The 19,072-nt window shown below is 41.4% G+C and overlaps 1 protein-coding gene across 12 annotated transcripts in view; it reads right to left on the bottom strand.

Moving 5' to 3' along the window:
• Positions 1 to 644: 644 nt before the first annotated feature.
• Positions 645 to 19,072, bottom strand: part of arfip1 (ADP-ribosylation factor interacting protein 1 (arfaptin 1)) — a 181,886-nt gene continuing 163,458 nt past the window's right edge. For all 12 annotated transcript variants that reach the window (XM_067991916.1, XM_067991907.1, XM_067991912.1 and 9 more), the window contains 3 exons: positions 17,398 to 17,555; positions 12,246 to 12,420; positions 645 to 2,111 (listed from right to left, as the gene is read on the bottom strand). In XM_067991916.1, the coding sequence (XP_067848017.1) occupies positions 1,956 to 2,111; positions 12,246 to 12,420; positions 17,398 to 17,555 (489 nt within the window). In that variant the 3' untranslated portion in view covers positions 645 to 1,955. The remainder of the gene's footprint in view (positions 2,112 to 12,245; positions 12,421 to 17,397; positions 17,556 to 19,072) is intronic.

A 19,072-nucleotide genomic window follows, 5' to 3' on the forward strand; every position in this document is an offset into this window, starting at 1 on the left:
GGATAGTATGAGGAGGCTAGAGAGATAGGAGGGGGTAGAAAAATAAAACAGCGTGATTTGTTTTCTTTTTTTTAAAAAAAAAACAAGCAGTGCCCCGCAGACAGGCAGTAAGATGATATATTGCACTTGACTACTGTTAGGGAAACAGGTTGTGGTGAATGTCATCAAAATGAAAAAGAAATTGTAATGGATTTTTACTTTGATTATGCCAGTGAGAATATTTTCCCAGGACAATTTTCCCTGTAAGTTGTTAACAGCAGACTCTCTGTAAAGGAAATTCTGCTGGTATCAATAAATGCTCTTTCATGGATAAGTGCTCTTTCACAGAATGTCCACAATAATAGCATGAATAGTGTTCAAGACACAGAGTAACTAGGTTACAAGTATCAGAACTGTAACCATGTAATCTTCTTTTAGTAGAGAATCTGATACCTACTGGACCACAGACTGACACTCTTATTTCACACAAGATCCCCATGAACTCAAAGCCCTTTATTGCAAGGATATTTTGGGGAAGGCTCATGAATATGCAGCATTATGAAAAAGCTGCAGACTCAATCCCATTTAGACACATGTATTCATCCGATCAGTTTGTAAAATGTTCCCATGTGTTCTTTTTAAAACATAGCATTCAGAAACCTGGATTGCAGCAAACACCTTTTAATTTGTACATAGTGTCTTTATAATATAGAGAGGCACAATCCGGAGATTAACTTCAACAGCAAATCGTGACTGACAACCATAAAGAAAAAAATACATTAAATAATGCAATTATGTTTTACATTAAAATGCGAGGTTAATTTAATGTTAAATATTCGATATACAGAGTGCAGAAGGCATTGCCACAAAGCCTAAACAGAATGGCAATCCAAAAATTACATGTAGGAGCATTAATTTCCAAAGACTGTTTATAGAGTATGAAAAAAGTGAATGACAGTACATTATCTATTAGCAAGAAAAGTGAGCATGACCAAATTAAGACTAAAGCCGAATGCAGCTAATAGAATCCCACAACAGAAATATAAGGAAATAATTAACGTAATCTTGTTTTTCTCCTTCCTTCCCCCCCCTCCTGCCAACCTTGGAGGTGGTAAGATGATTATAGCAAATAGTAAAATGTTTCAGGAACTTCAGTAACATGACTGAAGTGGGAAAATGTATTGTTAAAGGCACACGATTGTAGACATAAGGCTGGTACGTGGCTTAATTATTTAGTTACATCTTTAAGAAAATAGCAATGATGTCAAAACAAAAGCAAGCATATCTTGTGAGCTAATGGCACCAAGTTAACTTCCACATGTTTCCAGATGTTTGCAAATATTAATACATCATTGCTTGATGCCTTTGTAAGAGTTATAGTCCCCCTCCCTGACCATGACCCCATCTCAAGGATTCTCATTTGACACAATTAACAAATGAATCAACAGTCTATTGGAAGTACAGCATTGGCTTCAATTTGGAGTGCTAAAGCAGCCATTTCACTCAGCACAGGTGCTTCATTCAGGTGCTATCTATTCTATTGCTCTGAAAAGTCATCACATTTTGCTTAACAGTTCACTTGCTGTGAACTCGGGTGCCCTTTTTGTGAAAGAACTTGTATATAAAATTGTCAATCATGTTCTCAAACAATTACACTGTAGTGACCAGAAGACACCAAACAAATCTACAGTTACTGTTCAGTGCAAAACTGAATGTAGATATAGGCTAGCTATCCCCTTCTAACCCCTGTACAAAAAGGAATATTTTTCTTAGGTCTTGGTCTTATAAAGTTTATTCAGTTACATAAAATGACCATATTCAATCTAATTTTTCAGATTAATGCATAGCAAAAAAGTGAGAAACAGCTATATCATTGACCACAATCTTTCTTACTGTCTCCCCCCCTTCATAAAATGAAAAAACGAATTCAAATAGATTTTATAACTGCATCAATCATTTCTTCGGGTTTTGAGATATCACTGTTCCTCCAGCCAGGAAGGACCATCAGAACCAGGAGCCTTCAACTTGATGTGGAATTGTTTGAGCACCTGTTCAAGTTGCTGCTGATTGCCAGCAAAGTAGGCAGATACAGCATTTTGAAAGAGAAGGAGCTGGTTGTGCATCACTTTAATCTGTAGAGAGACAGAATCATTACTATTCAAATCACCTTCATTCAAAAAAATATAGCACAACATTTTGTGAACAGAAAACATCTCCATCTCTTTCGAACAATAAAAATGCAACATACAGACTCACTGCGTAACTATTACAATTTGCCCCAGCCTACTTCCTGCTCAACAAAATCACTCTGCAACTTTTAGAAGCTGCTAAATAAGAATGGATTAATACAAACTAAAATTAAAGAGTCAGATGCATCTGTGTTATACACAGAACACTACATATTTCAGAACTTAAATAGATTTTATTGCTTTCATGAGGTAGACTTCTTCACACTATGATTTCATCTATTGGAGTTATGGACTTTTTTTGTGGGTCATGGTTTTATAAAGTTTATTCAGTTACAGAAAATGAATCATGCATTAAAAAAAAATGTACGTTCTAAGAATAGGTTATATCATTACACAAAGTGCCATTGAGCTTGGAGTGTTGTTTATTGAAATAGGAAAGAAAGAAAGAAAGAAATGTATTTATAGAGTGCCTTTCACGACCTCAGGATGTCCCAAAGCACTTTATTTTTGATATGTAGTTACTGTTGTAATATAGGAAATGTAGCAAAAAATTGCGCACAGCATGGTCCCAAAAACAGCAATGTGATAATGAACAGATAATCTGTTTTAGTGATGTTGGTTGAGGGATAAATATTGGCCAGGACACCAGGAAGAACTCCCCGACTCTTCTTCAAAATAGTTCCAAGGGATTTTTTTTATGTCATCCTGAGAAGGCAGACTGGGTCTCAGTTCAGAAGGCATTTGATAAGGTCCAACACAAGAGGTTAGTGTGCAAAATTAAAGCACATGGGATTGGGGGGAATATACTGGCATGGATTGAGAATTGGTTGACAGACAGGAAACAGAGAGTAGGAATAAACGGGTCTTTTTCCAGGTGGCAGGCAATGACTAGTGGGGTACTGCAGGGATCAGTGCTTGGGCCTCAGCTATTCACAATATATATCAATGATTTGGATGTGGGAACGGAATGTAACATTTCCAAGTTTGCAGGCGACACAAAGCTGGGGTGGAATGTGAGCTGTGAGGAGGATGCAAAGAGGCTCCAATGTGATTTAGACAAGTTGGGTAAGTGGGCAAGAACATGGCCGATGCAGTATAACGTGGATAAATGTGAGGTTATCCACTTTGGTTGTAAAAACAGAAAGACATATTATCTGAATGGTGATAGATTGGGAAAAGGGGAGGTGCAACTAGACCTGGATGTCCTTGTACACCAGTGGCTGGAAGCGAGGATTCAGGTGCAGCAAGCAGTTAGGAAGGCGAATGGTATGTTGGCCTTCATTGCAAGAGGATTTGAGTACAGGAACAGGGATGTCTTACTGCAGTTGTACAGGGCCTTGGTGAGACCACATCTGGAGTATTGTGTGCAGTTTTGGTCTCCTTATCTGAGGAAGGATGTCCTTGCCATGGAGGGAGTGCAACGAAGGTTTACCAGACTGATTCCTGGGATGGCAGGACTGACGTATGAGGAGAGATTGGATCAACTAGGCCTGTATTCACTAGAGTTTAGAAGAATGAGAGGTGATCTCATCAAAACATATAAAATTCTAACAGGACTAGACAGACCAGATGCAGGGAGGATGTTCCCGATGGCTGGGGAGTCCAGAACCAGGGGTCAGTCTCAGGATACGGGGTATGCCATTTAGAACTAAAATGAGGAGAAATTTCTTCGCTCAGAGGGTGGTGAACCTGTGGAATTCTCTACCACAGAAGGCAGTGGAGGCCAAGTCATTAGACGTATTCAAGAAGGAGACAGATATATTTCTTAATGCTAAAGGGATCAAGGGATATGGGGAAAAAGCGGGAACAGGGTACTGAGTTAGACGATCAGCCATGATCATTTTGAATGGCAGAACAGGCCCGAAGGGCCAAATGGTCTACTCTTGCTCCTATTTTCTATGTTCCTATGTTAACATCTGATCCGAAAGAGGGCATCACTTAACAGTGCAGCACTCCCTCAGTACTGCACTGTAGTGTCAGCCTAGATTGAGTGCTCAATTCTGAAGTGGGACTTGAATCCATAATCTTCTGACTCGGAGGCGAGAATAATACCAACTGAGCCACGGCTGACACATCCAGAATACATACCAACTATGGTAGAGTGTGCATGGCCTGTTCAATGCTACACTGAGCTACCCGTTAGATGGCACGTGAGTGTAGCCTGGAGACACCCTCCTGTTTTTCTTTCCCTCATTACAACAGTGACACTTCAAAAGTACATAATTGGGTGTAAAGCACTTTGGGATGTCGTGAGGTTGTGAAAGGCACTATAAAAAAAGGAAAGACTTGCATTTATAAAGAAAGGCAACAGGCCTCCATCTGTTCCTCCCAAAGTAGCATGATGGAGATTGGAATTGGGAGGGGTAGAAAAAGTGGATATCAAGCCTGCTTCTCCCACTCATACTTGTGGCACAGAGAGCTGAAATGCCCGGCTTGGCATTAAGATAATATAAAAATAGTAAACACAGTCTGTAAGAATATGGATATGTTTTTACATTGTTTTTTAATACCGAACAGCTAATGTAGCAATTATGGTTAAACCAGATGAGTAAATCAAAAGCAAAATACTGCAGATGCTGGAAATCAAATGAAAGCAGAAACTGCTGAAGAAGCTCAGCAAGTCAGGCAGCATCTGTGGAGAAAGAAACAGAGTTAATGTTTCAGGTTGAAGACCTTTTGTCAGAACTGGTTCAGTCACAACTGGAACAGAAGCCAGTTCTGACGAAAGGTCTTCGACCTGAATCGTTAACTCTGTTTCTTTCTCCACAGATGCTGCATAACTTGCTGAGCTTCTCCAGCATTTTCTGTTTTTATTTGAGTAAATCAAAATTGGTTTGACCTGTATATTGACAGATCTTATCTGTTGATCACAATACTCCAGGACAAAAAGCTATAGCTCGGAAAGAGCAAACATAGGAAGCAAAGGTTGCTGAGTTGACAATGTAACGAGATACTGACCAGGACATTAACCAGGACATAAGGCCCCCTATCATTGTATAGCAATCTGTTCAGTGACCCAACAGTCATAAAACACCCAACAAAGTTAAACCCAGCAAGAATTAGACAATGAAAGCTTGTTTCTAAAAAATGGTATGAGAGAGATATAAAGCTTCACTCAGTAGGAACTTTGGCTAGCTTCAAGGAAAGCTATCTTGAACGGCTTGGAATGGCATCGCTCACTATTCCCAGGAAGTTCTTTACACGCAAGTTTTAGACATAGGACTGCGTGTACTGCTCTGTATGTAATCTTAAGATGAATGTTTTGAAATAATAAATGAAGTTAATTGTCAGACATATTACTGTCTCTAGCGTTTTGAATCTGTTATTAAAAAGAATAAGGATTATCCAACACAGTCCACCATCCTTGAAAGTGTTAGAGCAGTTTATTTATTTATATCGATTACAATCAAAATAAGTTCTCCAATCAAAGTGGCTACACTAACAAATGAACTTGCTTCAACTGCTCTAAAATATAAAAGTCTTCCTCTGACCACTTGAGGTGTGCAAGGCAGTAACCAATTGACACCATCCAATTCTGTCTTGGGCTTTTGTCTCCAGCTCGGATAAATGCACGTACACTTCAGCTGCATCCATTGTTATTGTGCTTTGGTTGACCTATAGCTCTTTTCCCTCCTGGCTTGCATTTCCATATTTGTATAGGGATATTGTATCAGGCATTCTCAGAATGTGACCAATATAGGTCCACCTTCTCTTCTGGACTGTTATAGTCACTGGTGGCATCTGTGCTCTCTGAAGTACATTTTCATTGGTCACTTTGTTAAACTATCTGATGTTAGAGCCATTGTAGATATCTACACTGGAAGCAGTTAAGCTTCTTTTGTATGGCTTAGTTGAGCTACCATGTTTCTGATCCACATGGAAGCACAGCCAATCAACTGTCCCATCAAACACATTGCTCTTAAGAGTTCCCTACTTTGGTGGAAAAACAATCACATTTGATTTCCAGATTGAGTGAAACATTTGAAAAGCTCCACCAGCTTTTCCGATGCAAGTTTTGACATCCGATATGCAGTCTCCACCATTTTGCGCAACTCTGCCTACGTAGGTGAAAGAATGCACAGTTTTCAGATGTGTTTCTTTGTCGGTCAACATTAACTTTCATGACATGGGTTTTTGCACTGTTGATGTAAAATCTAATATTTCTAGCTGTTGCTGCAATATAGTTTGTTTTTCTTTGCACGTAAATGGAGTTGAGGTACAGATCATGATCTAACCGAATGACAGAACAGCCTCAAGGAGCTGAATGACCTACCCCTGTTCCTATGTTCTATATTTTTTATGAATGAAGCAGATATCTTCTGCAAAGTCTAAGTCCCCAAATTCTCCACTGGTCCATGCAATATCTGATTTGATGTTAGGGTAATGTCTCATTGTAACTCAATCACAATGCCAAAAAGTATAGGAGATAACATGCAGTCTTGTCTGACACCTGTTGTCATATTGAACCAGTCGGATAGCTCATTGCCTGTTCTCACCGTACTATATCAAACAATCTTGATGATGCTAATGACTTTCCCAGGTAACCCATACGTTGAGAATCTGCCATCGTGAATTTCTGTCGGCAATACCAAATGTCTTCTGAAAGTCAGGAAAATTCAGCACCACTGGTAACTGCCATTCTTTGCTTTGCTCAGTAATATCATGAAGAATTCTGGTCAGTGTAATCAATGGCTGCCCTAATTATACTGAGGATAATGATACAGAAGAATTTGCCAGGGACAAAGTGTAATATAATACCACGATAGTTTTTACAATAACCTGTCCCCTTTCTTGGGAAGCTTCACAATGATCCCATTGTCCAAATTTTTGGTGTTACTTCTTTTTCCCCACACTAAATTAAATAGACATAGGATAGTCGTCAAGTTTTATCTCCACTTTGAGTAATTCAGCACAAATTTGATTCTCTCCAGGTGACTTCTTGTTCTTCAAGTTAGTTATGATGGATCTCAGCTCATGCATTGTAATTTTACTACAATTGACATCCAGTTCAGCCATCTGCTCAATGGAGTTGAAGTAGATACTACTGTCTGGAGGTGGTCCGTCGACGATTTTGTGGAAGTGCTCTGCCCACTTGCTCTTTATGGCTTTTGGTTTGGTGACAAGCAAACCATGTTTGTTTTTAAACGGGACCTTTGCAGTGGTGTTTAAAGTCTCTTGCAAGTTTCTTTGTGATGGAGCATCCTCATATTTCCCCTTGCTGCAGCCATTTCTGCCTTGAGATTGTTTGTTTATGTAGTTTCTTTAGTCTTTTTCTTTGAATTCTTCTTTCTTCTGCTTTATCTCATCTGGCTCAGATGTGTTGAGTAGATTGAGCTTGGCCTTTTCCCATTCAGCGATTGAATGCCAAGTGTTATTACTAAGCCACTCTTTGTTTTTGCCCAGTATCAACTCAGCACTCTCAATGTACACTATTCTTAATGGCAGTCCTTGCGTCTTCCACATTGACACAAATGGAAAACATGGTTGGCAAAGTATCAAACCTGTTTAATGCAGTTTAAATTCTGCATTGGTCTTTCAATCTAGCAACGTTGACTCTCCTGATGCCCTCTTCTTTTTTGTTTGCTTCTTCAATTTGATTTCCATAGTAGTAACGCATAATTGGTGATCACTGGCAACGTCAGCGCCACAAAAAGCCCAAACATTGCATAGAGGACCTGAACTTTTGAAAACAGAATCTGCTCTCTCAGGTGGACATAAAGATCCCATGGTACTATTCGATGAGCAAGGGAGTTCTCCCGTTGTCCTGGCCAATATTTAACCCTCGACCAACATCACTAAAACAGATTATCTGGTCATTTATCTCTTTGCTGTTTGTGGGACCTGGTTTGGCGCAAATTGGCTGCCACGTTTCCTACATTACAACAGTGACTACACTTCAAAAGTACTTCATTGGCTGTAAAGTGCTTTAGGACATCACGGGGTTGTGAAAGGCGCTATATAAATGCAAGTTTTTTCTTTATGGAGGCAGAAATGATCAATTTGCTTCCTAATGTTGTTATCTGGTAATGTCCATGTTGCCTTGTGGATGTCTTTATGGGTAGAGGGCACCTCCTACAACCATGCGGTTGAATTTACAGAGTTCTATGAGTCTTTTACCATTTTTGTTTCTCAGACCAATTCCACATGCTCCCATAACATCAAACACATTCATATTTGAGGATCCAACTTTAGAATTCATCTCCCATCATGGAGTGGGTGTCACATGGTGAATCAACATTGGTTTGACATCCTTGTTGCAGAGCCACAGCCCTCTGCTGAGGTGTTCGAGTTCCAGCCGAAGCATGAGGACTCCTGCGTCTATGCTAGGGGCGAGTGAACAGTGATCCAATCTGGGTAGAAGGGAGATGGGGAGCAGGCAAACTTGCTGCTGGGGCTGGAAGGGAGTAGGAAGACTACTGTTCAGTTGAGGCACATGAACTGGATTTGGTTTGGGCTAGGAAGCACAAGGGGCTGGAAAAAGGCAGGTTTATAAAAATATCTGAAAAGGAGCTAGAATAGCCCATGGAGGCCATGGACTCATTACTGAGGTTGGACATGCAGAGGTCTGAAAGGTTGCACATATGGAGCTCTGTAAAATATTGAGAGAAGGAGAGCAGAAGAAACCAAACTCCAGGAAAGGAACAAACTTCAAGCACCAGGCCAGAATGCAAAACTCTGGATTGTGAAAGGCACATGGGTGATTTTCCAGCTAAGTTTAAAGATTTTTTTCTTTAATTATTTGTATTTGTATATTTTGTTATGACAGATAATTTTTCATTCTGAGGACACATTTAAGGTGTGATATGCACGTTAAACAAGATTTTTGAATAGTTAGTCCTTGATATATGCAATGTATTTTAGAATTTAACATTTTTCAATATTTCTAATATTAGACCTTCTTAGATAGCTATGGAGAATGATAGGTCTGGCCCAAAAGTTAAAATTCTAAATTGAGGAAAGGCCAATTTTGATGGTATTAGACAGGAACTTTCAGAAGTTGATTGGGAGAGTCTGTTGGCAGGCAAAGGGACGTCTGGTAAGTGGGAGGCTTTCAAAAGTGTGTTAACCAGGGTTCAGGGTAAGCACATTCCTTATAAAGTGAAGGGCAAGGCTGGTAGAAGTAGGGAACCTTGGATGACTCGGGAGATTGAGGCCCTCGTCAAAAAGAAGGAGGCATATGAAATGCATAGGCAGCTGGGATCAAGTGGATCCCTTGAAGAGTATAGAGATTGCCGGAGTAGAGTTAAGAGAGAAATCAGGAGGGCAAAAAGGGGACATGAGATTGCTTTGGCAGATAAGGCAAAGGAGAATCCAAAGAGCTTCTACAAATACATAAAGGGCAAAAGAGTAACTAGGGAGAGAGTAGGGCCTCTTAAGGATCAACAAGGTCATCTATGTGCGGAACCACAAGAGATGGGTGAGATCCTGAATGAATATTTCACATCGGTATTTACGGTTGAGAAAGCCATGGATGTTAGGGAACTTGGGGAAATAAATAGTGATGTCTTGAGGAGTGTACATATTACAGAGAGGGAGGTGCTGGAAGTCTTAACGCGCATCAAGGTACATAAATCTCCGGGACCTGATGAAATGTATCCCAGGACGTTATGGGAGGTTAGGGAGGAAATTGCGGGTCCCCTAGCAGAGATATTTGAATCATCGACAGCTACAGGTGAGGTGCCTGAAGATTGGAGGGTAGCAAATGTTGTGCCTTTGTTTAAGAAGGGCGGCAGGGAAAAGCCTGGGAACTACAGACCGGTGAGCCTGACATCTGTAGTGGGTAAGTTGTTAGAGGGTATTCTGAGGGACAGGATCTACAGGCATTTGGAGAGGCAGGGACTGATTAGGAACAGTCAGCATGGTTTTGTGAGAGGAAAATCATGTCTCACAAATTTGATTGAGTTTTTTGAAGGGGTAACCAAGAAGATAGATGAGGGCTGTGCAGTAGACGTGGTCTACATGGACTTCAGCAAAGCCTTTGACAAGGTACCGCATGGTAGGTTGTTACATAAGGTTAAATCTCATGGGATCCAAGGTGAGGTAGCCAATTGGATACAAAATTGGCTTGACGACAGAAGACAGAGGGTGGTTGTGGAGGGTTGTTTTTCAAACTGGAGGCCTGTGACCAGCGGTGTGCCTCAGGGATCGGTGCTGGGTCCGCTGTTATTTGTTATTTATATTAATGATTTGGATGAGAATTTAGGAGGCATGGTTAGTAAGTTTGCAGATGACACCAAGATTGGTGGCATTGTGGACAGTGAAGAAGGTTATCTAGGATTGCAGCGGGACCTTGATAAATTGGGCCAGTGGGCCGATGAATGGCAGATGGAGTTTAATTTAGATAAATGTGAGGTGATGCATTTTGGTAGATCGAATCGGGCCAGGACCTACTCCATTAATGGTAGGGCGTTGGGGAGAGTTATGGAACAAAGAGATCTAGGAGTACAGGTTCATAGCTCCTTGAAAGTGGAGTCACAGGTGGATAGGGTGGTGAAGAAGGCATTCGGCATGCTTGGTTTCATTGGTCAGAACATTGAATACAGGAGTTGGGATGTCTTGTTGAAGTTGTACAGGACATTAGTAAGGCCACACTTGGAATACTGTGTACAGTTATGGTCACCCTATTATAGAAAGGATATTATTAAACTAGAAAGAGTGCAGAAAAGATTTACTAGGATGCTACCGGGACTTGATGGTTTGACTTATAGGGAGAGGTTAGATAGACTGGGACTTTTTTCCCTGGAGAGTAGGAGGTTAAGGGGTGATCTTATAGAAGTCTATAAAATAATGAGGGGCATAGATAAGGTAGATAGTCAAAATCTTTTCCCAAAGGTAGGGGAGTCTACAACGAGGGGACATAGATTTCAGGTGAGAGGGGAGAGATACAAAAGGGTCCAGAGGGGCAATTTTTTCACTCAAAGGGTGGTGAGTGTCTGGAACGAGCTGCCAGAGGCAGTAGTAGAGGCGGGTACAATTTTGTCTTTTAAAAAGCATTTGGACAGTTACATGGGTAAGATGGGTATGGAGGGATATGGGCCAAGTGCAGGCAATTGGGACTAGCTTAGTGGTATAAACTGGGCGACATGGACATGTTGGGCCGAAAGGCCTGTTTCCATGTTGTAACTTCTATGATTCTATGATTCTTCTATCGTGGAGGAGGACCCCACGGATTGAATACTATACTTCGTAATTGCAAGAGTCTGCTTAAGTAACAACAGTGACTACTCTTGGAAAACAAGAAATCCATTGATTGTAAAGCACATTGGGACATCCTGGGGACACAAGGCATTATATAAATACAATTCTTTGAGCAGGCTCATGCTTGTGCCACTTATTGTAACATTACATGCTTCTCAGCCCACCTCATGCAAGTCTAATTTTGCTCTTAAATGGGATTTAATATCTATGGATATTAAATGATAAGCCCTTAACCATATGATACCTCCACTGAATATTTTAAATGTTGAAATTATTTGCATTTCCAGGGTCCCTCCGTAAACACTTGCATTCCATCCAACAAAAAGAATGGATGCCATAAGGTGGCATGAGGCATAGGCCACATTGTAGAACATCAATATGTGTGCACTCAATCTCTTTAGATAAAGACAGATAAGCTTTTGTTTTAATTCTTCCAATATTTGCTATATATGCTTTTTATTTATTCTATTCCAATTGACACAAATGATCTCTCTATATTTCTTGTCAACTTTATCCCCAATATAAAGGCCTATGTTCACATTTATATTGGAAATTGCCTATGTCAACTTGTCACACTGTAATTATACCCTCCCACCGGTCGTAGCACTATAATGCCTCAGTTTTGCACCTCCCAGCTCCTCAAAGTCCTATGCTCCAACCAACACTACTTCTTTGCTTCCTAAATTGCTGTAGGTTTGCTATTTAACTAGAAATAATAAAGTAAAATACAAAATAATAGGGACTGAATTACATCTGTGTGTCTTGGTCTAGTTATCCCCTGTCCTTTAACACCACTTCACCTGAAGACTATACTTAATCTCGATTATTCGTATGCAATGACACGGGAGATCAACTAGGTTTTTTTCCCCCCCCAAATACCTTGTTTTCTTCCAGAAATTTCAGTTTGATTGATACATTTCCTCGAAGTTGGTCAAACTTCTCTTTGTAAATCTGGAACTGTTGCTGAGACTGTTCAATTTTTGGAATTGTAATGGCATCACGGGGACCAAGGTTCAGTTCCTCTAAATCAGTACGATATGCATCATACTCTATCCTGTAGCACAAAGTGTGGGATAACATAAACCATATAAAATTAACATTTCAAATCAGTGACAACCAATTAAAACAGCAAATGAAAAGAATCCCATTTCTCAAGAGAGCCGGAGTAATAAAATTACATCAGGATACATTTTGCAAAATCTCCAGTACAATCACCTGTAACATCTGTGTGTTGTCTTATAAGGATCAAAAACAAAATCACATTTCAAATATAATGGAGGCTTCATATCTTAGAGGCAGCAGCAGCTAATTTTTTAAATCATTGTGTGAATTTTCCACATCCTGCGATTAAAACATTGCCCGAGACAATCACCTCCATTACCTCAGTGATCAAATATAAAGCGACAGTTTCCCACCGTGGTGTACAAAATGGAGGTACGAACAGGTATACAATGCATTCCATACAATGTTTCAGTGTTGCAAGAAAATAGACCTAGTTCAACTGGTCTTCTCATTGTGCTGTGTTGTCCCATTGCAAGTGCTTACATCATAAAGGTGTTGCCGCTGTCCCCAGAGGAAAAAAATGCTGCTCACAATGCAGCACATGTTTTAATTATAATTTTAATTTTTACAAAAAGAGAATAAGTTGTGCTCTTATTTACAACAGCCGCCAGCTCTGATTGTTTGTTGCAATGATGTAACACAGTCGCTGGGTTCAGGTAACTTTGCAAAGACATCTGAAACCCGAGACTTTGCTGCAGCATTGTAACACTCCAGGCCAACTTCTTATTCTACAAATAATACACAAAAGTGGTGAGGATTAATGTCGTTATTTCTTTGTGGGTTATTGTTAAAAACATGAGGCTCCTCGAATAGTTCAGCAAATTTATTGAGTGAGTAACTGACCCCTACAGACCACAAAAGTTCCAGATTCTATGCTGAATTAGCAGATCGCAGCTGGGATCTGTAGGAGGAGCACCTCAATGCTGTGAGTTTGTGGGGGAAGGGAAGAAGAGAGAGAAAAGATTAGCCAGAGATCCTGCTCCCGATCTCAATCCAGTGACCCCTGTTTCAAAGTGCACGTATGTGGTCTTTGGATCAACAACAAAAACTTGCATTTATAAAGCTTCTTTAATATAGAAAAACATCCCAAGACATTTCACAGAGGCTTAAGGAAAAAGTGCATGCCCAAGGAAGGCAATACTAGAAGGGTTGTTCAAAAGCATGGTCAAAGAAGTGGGTTTTAAGGAGAATCTTACAGGAAGAGAAGATGATGGAGGGGCGAGGGGTTTAGGGAGGGAATTCCAGAACGTGGGACCTGGTCGGCTTGACGTGCGGTCACCAGTGGTGGGGTGAAGGGGGAGGGGTAATGCAGAAAAGGCCATAATTAGAGGACAGAGCGTTTGGGTCAGGGGAGAGGTGTAGGGCTGGGAGAGGTTACAGAGATAGGGAGGGGCGAGGCCATGATGGGGATTTAAACATGAGGATACAAATTTTAAATTTAAGTCATTGGGCAAACAGGAACCAACAATATAGGTTAGCAAGGACAGGAGTGATGGGCAGGATAGGATGCGGGTAGAGTTTTGGATGAACTGAAATTTTTGAAGGGTGAAGGATGGGAGGCCAGTCAGGTGAAAAGTGGAGTAATTGAGTCTGGAGGTAATAAAGCCATAGATAAAGCTTTCAGTAGCAGATGGGCTGAAGTAGGTCTGGAGGTGAGTGATGTTATGGAGGTGGAATAGGCAGTCTTTTGATGGAGATAATAGGGAGTTAGAAGCTCAGCTTGAAGACAAATAGGATGCAACGGTTGTGAAAAGTCTGGTTCAGCCTGGCCAGGGAGGAGGATGGAATCAGTGTCAATTGTACGCAATTTGTGTTGGGGAGACCAAAGACGATGGCTTTGGTTTCCCGATGCTTAGCTGGAGGAAATTGTGGCTCATCCAAGACTAAATGTCAGACAATCAGTCTGACAACAGACGCGACGGAGGAGTCTAGAGATAGAGTTGGGTGTCTTCAACGTACATATGAAGTACATGTCTACAGATGATGTCGCCAAGGAGCAGCATGTAGATAAAGAAGAGCCGGAGATTGAGGATGGATCCTTGGGGGACTTTGGAAGTAACAGCGCGGGAAGAGAAGCCATTGCTCGAAATGCTCTGGCTATTCTCAGATAGGCAAGGATGCAGTTTTAAGTTTTTTTTCCCCAGGGGCAGCTGCAGAACGAAGCGGGTTGGAAAAGGGTAGGGATGTGGATTGTGAGGAATACAAAAAAAGTGATCAGAGATGGCCTTATCAGCGATTGAGACCCTAGTAGAGAGGCCATGGGAGATGATGTGGATGAGGAGGTGGTTATGAATAAGAGTAGAAGCGTTTTATATGGAGGGAGCGATTTAGGAAGCAGAGCTGACTTGAAGATTGAAATCACAGAGGATGAAGAGTCACAGTGCAGGGGCTGAGGGAGAATATCTTGGACGGAAGCTCAGGGTGGAGCTGGGGGCGGGGGGGGGGAGGCAGTACACAATGAGGATTTTAATGGAGAGGTGAGAACATGATGAAGTGCATGAAGGGGGAAGAGGCTTGGTGATAAAAGCAACACTGCTACTGTTGTGGAGGAAAGTACAGTCAGTATAGCCATCAGTAATGTGCAAGGTGTCATCACCTTGTTTCAGTCAAAGCCAGGATGTCAATACAAGCATCCACAACAAGGTTGTGTATGGCATAGAAACACAGAAAATAGAAGCAGGAGTAGGCCATTCGGCCCTTCGAGCCTGCTCCACCATTCAATATGATCATGGCTGATCCTCTATCTCAATACCATATTCCTGCTCTCTCCCCATACCCCTTAATGCCTTTTGTGTCTAGAAATCTATCTAGTTCCTTCTTAAATATATTCAGTGACTTGGCCTCCACAGCCTTCTGTGGTAGAGAATTCCACAGGTTCACCACCCTCTGAGTGAAGACATTTCTCCTCATCTCAGTCCTAAATGCCCTACCCCGTATCCTGAGACTGTGACCCCTCATTCTGAACCCCCCCAGCCGGGGAAATATCCTCCCCATCCAGTCTGTCCAGCCCTGTCAGAATTTTATATGTTTCAATGAGATCCCCTCTCATTCTTCTAAACTCGAGTGAATACAGGCAGAGTTGATCCAATCTCTCCTCACATGACAGTCCTGCCATCCCAGGAATCAGTCTGGTGAACCTTCGCTGCACTCCCTCTATGGCAAGTATATCCTTTCTTAGGTAAGGGGACCAAAACTGCATACAATGCTCCAGGTGAGGTCTCACCAAGGCCCTGTATAACTGCAGTAAGACATCCTTGCTCCTATACTGAAATCCTCCTGGCAAAGGACTTGTTCATGAGTGAACAGACATTCTGGCAGAAAATGCGGACAGGTGAGGTGGTTGTTGATCCGCCGCCAGAGTCCAAGTGAATGATGATGGGTGGGGTGAGTGGGATGGAAAGGAGGTTGGTGACATTAGCCCTCAGAGGGCATGCTGGCATGAAAGTCGGTGAGAGGAGGTTGGACAGTTGGTGTTACTGCTCAGAAGGAGACAGTAATGGGTGCCACAATGGGGCTGTTGGAGAATGCCGAGAGAGGCACAGAGGGTAGCTATGGATTTGTTAGAGGGGGATTTGTGCCTGGATATTGGCAGGAGAGAAGGAAGGCAGGAGGAATAATGATGGGTTGTGGTTGGGGGTGGAGGAATTCCTGAGAATGGAAAAGGGAAAGGTGGCGTGGCTTGATGATGGGAAGATGAAGGTAGAGAGAGAGAGACAGCCAAGAGAAACTGAAATAAAAAAGCAGAACATGATCAGACATGTGATGTGCCCTACATGGAATAGCCTGCTAATGCTCACCTTCAAGGCTCACACGTCAATGGCAGCCATTTGGGTGAGGTACCGGAGGGTGACCTGTGCCAACAGAACCATACCCAAAGGTGTCAGCCCCTTCGGAAGGATGGAAAGGTAGAAAATGGTACAGAAGAAAAAATTAAAAGTTTTGGAACGGCTGCAAATTTAAGATTTAAAAATTATATTCCATTGGGGAAAAAAATTGTATGTTTATACCATGGGAAAGTTAAACATTTAACAATGTTCAAGCCCCATGCTGAGACAACATGACCAATTCAAAGCTATCACAGATCACTAAATACCTTTACTTAAAAGAAACTGCCAATCAAACAAGAACTCAGTCAACATGAACACTGCCTTGCACAAAACACTGTTTGACCCATATCATCCTTTTTGCTGAAGTCTAAAGTGCATGTCTCGTGTTACGACACTGCATTTCAAGTTCTGCTTTAAACAAGGTTATAGAGGTCACTGCGCGTGCATTGACAATGAACATCAAGGAGGTGTATGCATTATTTGAAATGTTCTCTTAAGCTAGTATTCGTTGGGATTTTCCTTGTGTTTGGGCAGAAAATTCTCCAGTAATCAACTATGAATTACTATTCAAACTTGCAGCAACTACTTCACCACAGAAAAGCCTTCAGGGTGGACATCATCAAGCATTAACTATGCAGTGCATACTGGCTAGTGTATCATCCAGAGCCAGCAAAACCACCGGACCCACAAACTGAATAAAACCCAGAGTTCTACTGCATTATGAAACAAACATATTTACCGTTACAAGGCTGTAATCTTATCTAGAGGTGCCAGTTGGAAAAACAGTGTCTTTTTTTCCTTTATGTAGTCAGAATCCACTTGATGAAATTAATGTCCACTTTCTGGTAGCTATGATTAATATATGCTTGTGTGGATAATAATGATTGTTATGAGTTGGAAACAGAATATACAATTTGTGAAACCTTGTTCTGCAGAGTGATGTGTTATAGGTGTAGGTGTACATACATTTTTCTGAATTTTAACAACTCCCACATAAATTAAGTGCATAGAGGCTGCACTGCCACTACATAAAAGCACTGCATTATTTTGAACATAGCAGCTGCAAAACTTTCAATCAATATTCTAACCAAACTAAAGTATGTTTATTTAGGGTGTTACTTTGGGCGCTACAAATGGTTTACCTGGCATTTTCGTAATGTTTGACTGCAATTAATGTGTCTTCAATTGTTTTGTTCACCAACGTATTCACACTGGCAATGAAAAAATTAATTGCTCCAAGAAGTGTCTCCCCATTTTTACACAGCAATTTCTGAGTTTCAGCATTATATCCGAACTCTTCCTGAAATGTAAAGAGAATCAAATTCAAATATATACAAAAAGACCAGAAGGTTCAGTGCAATGCCTAAAGAGGGCACATCAATGAATCTAATTAGTCAGTGCTTTGTCATATCAGAGCATCAGCTCAATGCACTAAATAATACAAGATATGGATAACAATGCTAACATATTTGATGATTGTAAACAATTTTACAACACCAAGTTATAGTCCAGCAATTTTATTTTAAATTCACAAGCTTTCGGAGGCTTCCCCCTTCGTCAGGTGAACGATGTGAAAATCGTTCACCTGACGAAGGGGGAAGCCTCCGAAAGCTTGTGAATTTAAAATAAAATTGCTGGACTATAACTTGGTGTTGTAAAATTGTTTACAATTGTCAACCCCAGTCCATCACCGGCATCTCCACATCACAACATATTTGATGAACATTTCTATGATTGTTGTCACAAACATACAGCTCTTGTGTACTTGAAGGGCAGGGTGCAGACTTCCAGGTGGGAACCAAACAGGATAGCTTCAGTTTTGCCAAAGTTAAATAGGAGGAAGCCCTGGTTTAACCCATAACTTGATATCTGACAAGCAGCCATACAGCACAGTAGCAGCCAGGCTGTTGATGGCTGAATGGAGAGATACAGCTGAGAGTTGTAAACCTATATATGGTAGCTGACCCCATGCTTAATGAAATTGTTGCTAAGGGGCAACAGGTGAGAAATAAGGAGGGGACCAAGGATAGGGCACTCCTGAGCTGTCCATGTGGATGCAGGAGAACCCACTGGAGATGTGCTGGTTAGGTTGGGACAAGAAAGAGTTTAACCACAGGAAGGCAGTGCTATGGAGGAGGACCATGAAAGAGAGCCGATGGAGGAGGACAGAGTGGTCAATCGTATAGAAAGCTGTGAGAATAGAGAAGGATGGGGAGGAGATTAAAGGGCCTTGGAAGTAATCACAAAGGATATTAGTGCTTTTGAACAGGGCATTCTTGGTGCTGCAGACAGGATGGAAACAAAATTCCAGGACTCTTGAACAGGGAGTAGTGGGAAATATCAACATGCTGGGTGGTGACAACCTGTTCGAAGATCTGGAGAGGAAAATGAGGTTGGAGATGGTGCAATATTTAGAAAGTATGGCAAGGGCTTTTTAAGGAGGGGACAGTGGACAGCAGTTTTGAACATGTAGGAGGGATCGAAATATGCCTGTGGAAATGGAGAAACTTCTGATGTCAGCAAACATTGGGCTGAGGAAGATAGCTAAGTAGCTTGGGGTTGGGCTGATCAAGAGAGCAGGAGGTGGATGTCATACAGGAGAGAAGTCTGATGGGGCTGGGAAGGGAGGAGAGAAGTCTGATGGGGCTGGGAAGGGAGGAGAGAAGCTACAGAATATTGTAGCATCAAGGCAGCTAGTGGAGAAGGAGGAAGCAGTCAAGCTAAGGTTCAGTTCTGGAGATGAAGCTTACCAACACCCTTGATTAATGTAAAAGTATTCAACAAAAGCACTAGTTAGCACATCTGAGCACAACTTGG

This window comes from Heptranchias perlo, chromosome 1, assembly GCF_035084215.1.
Source record: "Heptranchias perlo isolate sHepPer1 chromosome 1, sHepPer1.hap1, whole genome shotgun sequence".
Classification (NCBI taxonomy): domain Eukaryota; kingdom Metazoa; phylum Chordata; class Chondrichthyes; order Hexanchiformes; family Hexanchidae; genus Heptranchias; species Heptranchias perlo.